This window comes from Puccinia triticina, chromosome 8A (genome assembly GCF_026914185.1).
Source record: "Puccinia triticina chromosome 8A, complete sequence".
NCBI lineage: Eukaryota > Fungi > Basidiomycota > Pucciniomycetes > Pucciniales > Pucciniaceae > Puccinia > Puccinia triticina.
The window spans coordinates 4176496-4184483 of NC_070565.1; the positions used below are offsets into that span (position 1 = coordinate 4176496).

The 7988-nt window shown below is 45.9% G+C and overlaps 2 protein-coding genes across 2 annotated transcripts; one reads left to right on the plus strand and one right to left on the minus strand.

Moving 5' to 3' along the window:
- Window positions 1-511: 511 nt before the first annotated feature.
- Window positions 512-1801, minus strand: PtA15_8A413 (uncharacterized protein; the record flags this gene model as incomplete). Its single annotated transcript, XM_053171841.1, has 3 exons — window positions 512-981; window positions 1041-1350; window positions 1418-1801. 3 exons carry the CDS (start codon window positions 1799-1801, stop codon window positions 512-514), a joined length of 1164 nt encoding a protein of 387 aa, XP_053023064.1.
- A 480-nt stretch (window positions 1802-2281) lies between these two features.
- Window positions 2282-4766, plus strand: PtA15_8A414 (uncharacterized protein; the record flags this gene model as incomplete). Its single annotated transcript, XM_053171842.1, has 10 exons — window positions 2282-2362; window positions 2448-2524; window positions 2632-2874; window positions 2975-3217; window positions 3290-3470; window positions 3547-3736; window positions 3823-4200; window positions 4265-4337; window positions 4405-4483; window positions 4554-4766. The coding sequence occupies 10 exons, from the start codon at window positions 2282-2284 to the stop codon at window positions 4764-4766; spliced, it is 1758 nt and encodes a 585-aa protein (XP_053023065.1).
- Between the last annotated feature and the right edge of the window lie 3222 nt (window positions 4767-7988).

Sequence of the window (7988 nt, forward strand, 5' to 3'; positions counted from 1 at the left end):
TTGGGCGCAAGAGTTGATATGCTGCAAAAAGGGACTAAAATTGAAAACGTATGTAAATCTGAGTCACAACTATAGATGGGGTGATGATGATGATGATGATGATGATGATGATAACTAATTGTGATATAATATATATCTACAACAAGAGCTTGGACAGTCTTTTCTGGGTTTCTGGAGACATAGAGCGGCGGCGACAAGGAGGGTACAGGAAAACAACAGCCCGTCGGGCGCAGAAGACGATGCACAGGAAGATGAAAGAGATGCGAGAGGGAGAGAGGCACAGAGATACGGCTGGATTGATCGATGCTTTTAATCAGAGAGAGAGATGGCTGGACATCAGCTGCGGCTCGTCTGATCAGATACCTCTATCGATTCATTTATTTCTGCTTTTTTTTTAATTATTGACCAGCGGGGGTTTTTTGTTTTGTTGTTGAGATGGTTTCTGTTGTATGTAGTGATGAGGAAGCGGACCGGTTGTTGCGTGTGATGTCTATTGAAATAAGGAGCATGGTCAAGATTCGATGAGCGGATTCTGATGAAGATGATGATGATAGTCCTGCTGCTGGTGGAGCTGGTGATTGATATTATGACTGAGGTGGTGATGGAGAGGAAGCTGGTCGTGATGGATAGACGTGAGATCGAAGGGGATCGGAGGGGCTTGGAGGTGCGGAGGCGCGAGGAGCAGGTTCAGGTTAAGGGAGTTACGATCGGCGATGGAGGCCTTTAGCTGGCGATCGATCGCGTCGATCGACCCGCTCCATTTACGCTCCCATATCGGCGGCGCTTCCTCCTCGAATTCTTCTCCGCGTCGGTATCGCTCTTCGTCTGTGTCCATCTCTGCTTGACTTTTGCTGACGATGTGGGTATTGCTGTTGGTAGTCTGGATCGGGATTCCTTTGGCTCGGGCAATCGATTTCAGGCGCGCCAGCTTCTCGATAAACAGCTTCCGCTCGGCCTCCAGCTCTCTGAGATATTCGACAGCTAGAAGAACTGGCCATCAATTTCTTGGCTCTAGATTAGCAGATTTAGGCGAGACATACTTTTGGCGAGGACGACTGCCTCGGATCTGGCGCCGGATCGATTGACTTCCAGGGGCTTATTCCGCTTACGCTTGAACGCGCCAGAGCTTGTCGGGTCTTCAAGGTGGTGATTGTTGTTCTGGGAGGAAGGATGGTCGTGGGGAAGCTCGTCGTCGACCGGCGAGTCGTCCCTCGAGACCGCCGGTTGTTGTTCGTGGGGACCATCGCCGGCTTCGATGATCGCCGACCCCGCTCCTGGTCCGATGGGCCCTCTCAATGCAGGGACTATCAGACATAATCTACTGTATCCCTGTCGGATCGCGGCTCTCCTCTAAGAAATGAAAATCGTCAGAATGACACGGCGCCGGTGCGGTTTTCATAGAGAGGAAGAGGCCGACTTTTTGTTCGCTGGCGATGTGGTTTGCTCTCTTCTGTTCCTGGCTGAGCAGGCCGGGCTTGTCCCTCTTGATGATCGAGGCCGGGACGGCAGAGACGAGGGGGGGTTTGGGTTTAGATTTTGACGGGGGATGTTTCTGGCTCGGCTGGGAGAGTTGGTGGGCAGACTGGCTGGAGAGTGAGAGTGATCGTTTGGTGGTGTTGGTGGCCGTTGGGCTTGGGCTTGGTTGCGGCTGGCTGAAGAGATAGTGGTTTGGCAGTGGGGAGTCTAGCGAGTGGTGGTGTCTGTGTCGATGGTGGGTCCAGCTGGGCTGCTGCTCTGGTAATGGGTGGTGGTAGTGCTTGAGATAGTCGTTCTGTGGGGGCGGTGGTTGTTGGGAGTTCATGGCTGGGTCTGCGTGGGTGGGGGGCTGTGTGGTGGAGCGAGTACCACTTTATAAAGGCCAGCTGGGGGAGAAAATACATAAAACCAACATCGACACTCTCCACCCGTCGATGACACATTGCGCCGACTTGACTTTCCCCAATGTCCTCTGATGGTCTCCCTGCTGAGTTTCCAGAAAAGCGTAATCCTTGCGTAACTTTTTGCATCCGCAATCCCGGAGACAATGTCCCGTCGGCGCCGGAGCCACGCCGAAGCAGCCGCCCGGGAGAAGCCAGGCTTACATAAGCCAGGCTTACATACAGAAAACATCCATAATGCATATTCAAAACCAGAATTACACAAAAAAAGCTTACAAGGACCAGGCGGCCATCGACCATCATCACCACCACACGCAAGACCAACCATGCTGGCGGCCCGAGTACTCAAAGCAGCACCCCCACGTGCACAATCCACACGACTCATACACACCTGCACTCCCACGATGGCTCCAAAGAACGCTTCGGCCCCACTCAACAAATATTCGAGGACGATCACTCAGCCCAAAGATCAAGGTGCAAGCCAAGTCAGTCAAACTCACCATCACTCTCCAATTCTGACTGCCAAGCAACTGAAAATGCGTGTGAAAAATGCGTGTTCTTTTCAACTAGGCTATGTTGTACGCAACCGAAGGCGTCGATTCTGAGGCCGATCTACAGAAGGCTATGGTCGGTGTAGCCAGCGTTTGGTCGGTATCACTAGACTCAGCCCATGTGTTCTGCGGCCAAGGATTAACAATCCCCCCCGTTTCTCATTTTCTGTGTGCGTGTCTTATAAAAAAACCCCGATGTTCAGGTACGAAGGGAACCCATGCAACGGCCATCTTCTAGGACTAGGCCAACGGATCAAGCGCTCGCTCGTCAACGCCGGTCTGATCGGATACCAGTTCGGGACCGTCGGGGTCAGTGACGGGATCAGCATGGGGACCACCGGGATGAGCTACAGTCTTCCCAGTCGCGATCTGATTGCCGATAGTGTCGAGTCGGCCGCGGGTGGCCATTGGTTAGATGGGATGGTCGTCGTTCCAGGCTGTGACAAGTTGAGCAAGTTTATCTGCTCTTTGGTTTCCCTAGAGCTCTGTCCCTACTCACGTATCCCCCGACGCTCATACATAGAACCTTGTACTTCCTTACTCAAGAAATATGCCGGGCACTTTGATGGCCCTCGGCCGGCTCAATCGGCCAGGTCTGATGGTCTATGGCGGGACGATCAAGCCCGGCCATTGTGCCTCCGTCGGCCAACTAGACATCGTCAGCGCCTTCCAGTCGTACGGACAGTATGTGGCGGATGGCCAGACGCCGGAAGCCGAGTCGCGTCGCCTGGACACGATTCGGAACGCTTGTCCCGGGGCAGGCGCCTGTGGAGGGATGTACACCGCCAAGTAACGTACACTCATCTTCTTCAGGGTGGGGCAAGACAACCGGTTGACTAACATCTGTTATGCTGTCTGCAGCACAATGGCATCTGCTGCGGAGGCCTTGGGGATGACTCTGCCCGGGTCATCTAGCTTCCCAGCCGAGTACCCCGAAAAGTTGGTCGAATGTGACGCCGTTGGAGCCGCGATGCGAAACTTGCTAGAGAAGGACATCAAGCCTCGGGACATCATGACGAGAATCGCGTTTGAGAATGCAATGGTACCCGATTCAATTTGATCATTTTTCAGGCCAGTGTTGGTATTGACAGGTAGCCAATCTATCTCTCTGTCCTCAGGTTCTCACCATGGTCTTGGGCGGCTCAACCAATGCGGTGTTGCATTTGATCGCGATCGCCCATTCTGTCGGTATCAAGCTAACCATCGACGACTTCCAAGCCGTCTCCGATCGCACTCCATTCTTGGCCGACCTGAAACCCTCCGGGAAATACGTGATGGAAGATGTTTACAAAGTAGGCGGTATTCCTGGTGCGGCAGCTTCCACCTTTCAAATCCTGCTTGATTTCTACCCCGTACTCACTCCAAAAATTGTCGGGGTTTCTGTGTGTGTTCAGCTGTCTTGAAATATCTCTTGGAACACAAGATGATCGACGGCACCCAGCTGACGGTCACTGGCAAAACGCTGGAAGAGAATCTGGCGGATGTCGAAGGATTGGTGGAGGGGCAAGATGTGATCCATCCGATTTCGTCTCCGATCAAGCCCACTGGTCACATCAGGATCCTGAAAGGCAACCTGGCCCCCGGGGGTGCAGTGGCCAAGATCACTGGCAAAGAAGGCTTACATTTCCAAGGTAAGGCCCGCGTCTTCGAGACCGAAGCCGGCCTGATCGAGGCTATCGAAACCGGATCTATCTTGAAAGGCCAAAAAACCGTCGTCGTTCTTCGCGGGATGGGCCCCGTCGGTGGTCCCGGCATGCCCGAAATGCTCAAACGTTAGTGCAGGATATTCTTGGACCTCCACAAAACCAACATCTCACCTTTCCTTCCTTTTACTAGCGACCAGTATGATTATGGGAGCTGGACTAGGTAATGATGTAGCCTGCTTGACCGATGGCCGATTTAGCGGAGGGTACAGTCACCATCCCTACTTTTTTTTGTATATAAGTTTCTAGGAACTGATCGTATCCGGTTTGCAGGACTCATGGATTCTGTATAGGACACGTTGTACCGGAAGCTGCCAAAGGTGGTCCCATTGGACTCTTGAAAGATGGCGATGTACGTACTTTTTTTCTCAAAAATAACTCACCACTGCGACTTCATAGCTTACAGGGGGGGCATGTTTTAGATCATCACAATTGATGCGGAGGCCAACACTCTCGACGTTGCTCTGACGGAGGAAGAGCTGAAGACTCGACGGGTCGGATGGAAAGCACCCCCGCCTCGCGTGACGAGTGGAACGCTTTACAAGTACCAGCGATTGGTCTCGGATGCCTCGCATGGCGCGGTCACCGACTTGCTGGACATCGAAGACCTGTCGGTTTGTCCTAAAACACATTAAGACCACCACAAAAAAATTGTAAAAAAAGAAACATATCTTGGATTTCCTTTCAGTATACCAAGCCATTCAGTCGCTTTTGATGCAATCTTAATGAATCATGAACATCAACTATAATTTGCATGCGCAGTCTGTCAACTCGACATAGGATTGCATGACTCGATTTCAGAAGAGAAATAGAAATGAAAGAATATAGGCTATGGATGAGACAAGTGACATGGCTTGTAGAAAATGGAAAAAGATCCTTGAAATTCTGGTAATTCAAAATGAGATTCAAGGTCAAAGATGTTAAGTGAATCTTTGTCAAAATGATAAGGAATTGGATCTGTGGAAAGTTCTGCATAGATCTCCATATGTGCTCTTGGATCTTCTTCAGTAAAATGATTGAAACCTGGTGTAATTCAAAATGGGACTTTGACAAATTCTCACAGTTTTTCATAAATACTTTCTTCTAGCTCAGATGTTTTGAGGGAGGGAAATAAAAGCCGCTTGATGCTTTTTACTTTTAAAAAGATTATCCTGTCAATTTCAAAACTGCATGAGTCATAATCAAATTTTGTAGAAAGTGCTGCTTTCTTTCTTGATAGATCTTCAAGTTGTTCTTGGATTTTCTTGAGCTCTGCTTCCGGTGTCAATCCTTCATCCTTACTAGATCCAAAATAATATTTGTACTCGGAAAGGGATCCATTTTTGAATTCATGGTATGAAAATGAATCAAGCCAGCTTTCAAGTCTCTCCAATTCTTCCAGGAATTGAATTTTGGAGGACATGACATTGATCTTTGTGATCAAGGCTTCATGATCTACCCCTATCCAATGACAACTTTCTAATAACACTCCTTCCCCAATGTTTTCCTGAACAAATTTGAAAAATGAGAAAATCACCCAGACAGTTTGAGGATCCCATTTCCAATTTTCTCCACTCCCAATCTGTGAAAAGAATTTGCATGACTTTTGAATGATGTCAATTAGATAAGGGGAGTCCAAATATGGATTGTTCTTGTATAATACTAATTCATCAATGAAATCTTCATCTTTGAAAATCAAATTATTGAATGCTTGAAGGCCATTTCCAATTGCATTCTTTGTTTCAACATTCACAAAGTTATGAAAAACAAACTTTGCTTTGTTATAAAAAAATAAAATCTTGATCTTTTCATTTTGATTAAGGACTGAAAGTTATTGGTTGGTGGGAAGCAATGAGAAGAATTTTATGATCAGATACACAGATGTTAAGATCAAGATGGTAAACACATAATAATGGAAAAAAATAAAACTGTACTCTTACCTTCAAGAAAATGATTCTTTGAAGCATCATTTCCCCCAGTGAGAGAGGAAAAGCTGCTGGAGTGGTAGTAATATGGTGTTTCATAATGGTATTGTGAAAAGAAGAGATTGAATCCTATGATTTCTGATATATCATCCATCATCAACAACTTTTTAAAATCTTCATGACTCATCAATCCATATGCATAAATATGATCCATTGATTCAAAGATAACCTCTTGAAGAGTATAAGTTGCACAATTGACAAAACTTCTAGGATCATACTGTTCCCCTTGCTCAAATGAACCCATGTTTTCCAAAAGACTCCTCAGCTTTTCATATAATATTCTAGATGAACTTTCTGGTTGAAATGCTTCAATTAGTACATCTTGCTCCTTCTTGAATCTGGCAAAATATCTTTTTAAGATACCATATTTGCTGTATTCATAGTCAGAAAGTGTAATAATTCTTTTTATGTCATCAATTGGACCATCAACTTTTGAAATCATAGAATTAAACATTTCCATCATTTCAGGCCAATCTGTTATTATTTCTTGATTTGAATTCTTTGTTTGTTTGATCACTGTAGAAATGAGAAGCTTGTATTCTCCAAACAATTTTTCAAAATGGATAATATCTGGAAGATTTGATTCATCCTTATCTAGACCTGGAAGGTCTTTTTGCATCCTTTGGATCTTCTCAACTTTATTATAAAGTTTCAAGTACACATCTGAAACTTTTTCTTTCTCATCACATATGTAGTCAGTTCTCATGCCCAATCACCCAAAGGGCAGTAACTTGCTGGATAGGGAAATTATTTCTCTATTTTTCAAGTTAGAGAGGAATAAGAATGAATATGTACCTTTCAGATTCTCTGCCACAGATCCCTCCAAATTTAATTCACTTGATGAAGATGGAATATGTTGATTCTCTTTCACCTCTGTACCTGTTGCAGAAGACTTGACTGTTAGTGACACTTGATTAGAGCTTCTTTGCTGAAAATTCATATCACCTGCTATCAAGTCAGCTCCACTGGAAATTCCAGCTTTTGACTCTTCAACCCCTTGAACAAGATTTAAAACAACCCAAAAATCATTTTAAGTTTTTATGTCTGAAACGATCAATTTGAAAGAAAGCATAGAAATAACTAAGAACCTTCTTGGGCTGCACTGGCTGCATCACCTTTAAAGCAGAAAATACTGGCATGAGTTCTTCCAATTTGCAGGCAGTATAAAAGTAGGAGTAAATTTTTGTATCTCCAAGAATTAGACATTGTAAATATCAAGTGAAGATATTTTTGTCAAACTTCACATGGAGAACAACAATAAACTCTTCAAATGAAGCACTGCATTTATAATCAGTGTGAATTCGATAGACACTCAATTTTATAGAGGTGGTGGCATGTTTTAAGGAGGGCCAAACATCCTCTGTGCAGAGTTTCATTCCACCATAAAACATTCCAAGTCAGGAAATTTTGTTGAGTTGGTGAAAAATAAGACATATCACCAGAACAGGTCAAAACATTACAGAGGCTTTGGTACCTACAGAGGTTTGGTACATACAGAGTTTTTGGTAAACATAGCAATTATTTTTCAGTACAACTGAAAAATATTTACATCACACCAGCAAAAAGGGGGTTACTTGATGGCAAGTGACATGATCCAGATTTTGTTTCAGCTTGAACACTCCTCCAACACTGCCCCACCAGCAAATCCCTCCCATGAATGCAGAAATTCAGCCAATATGACACCACAAGCGGATGCTCAGTGTCAGGGCACGTCTCTAAAGTGGCGACGCCCTGAATAGAAAAGAACAAGTGGTGAATTCCTAAAGAGGAAAACACACCCAACTCAACCGCGGTGCAGGAGGAGAAAGCCGCGCCTCCGGTGGAGGGGCTGGTAGAGCTGAGTCGTACCTGAACCTGAGAAGGTTCGTATAAAGGAACTCTAGCTTACCAGGT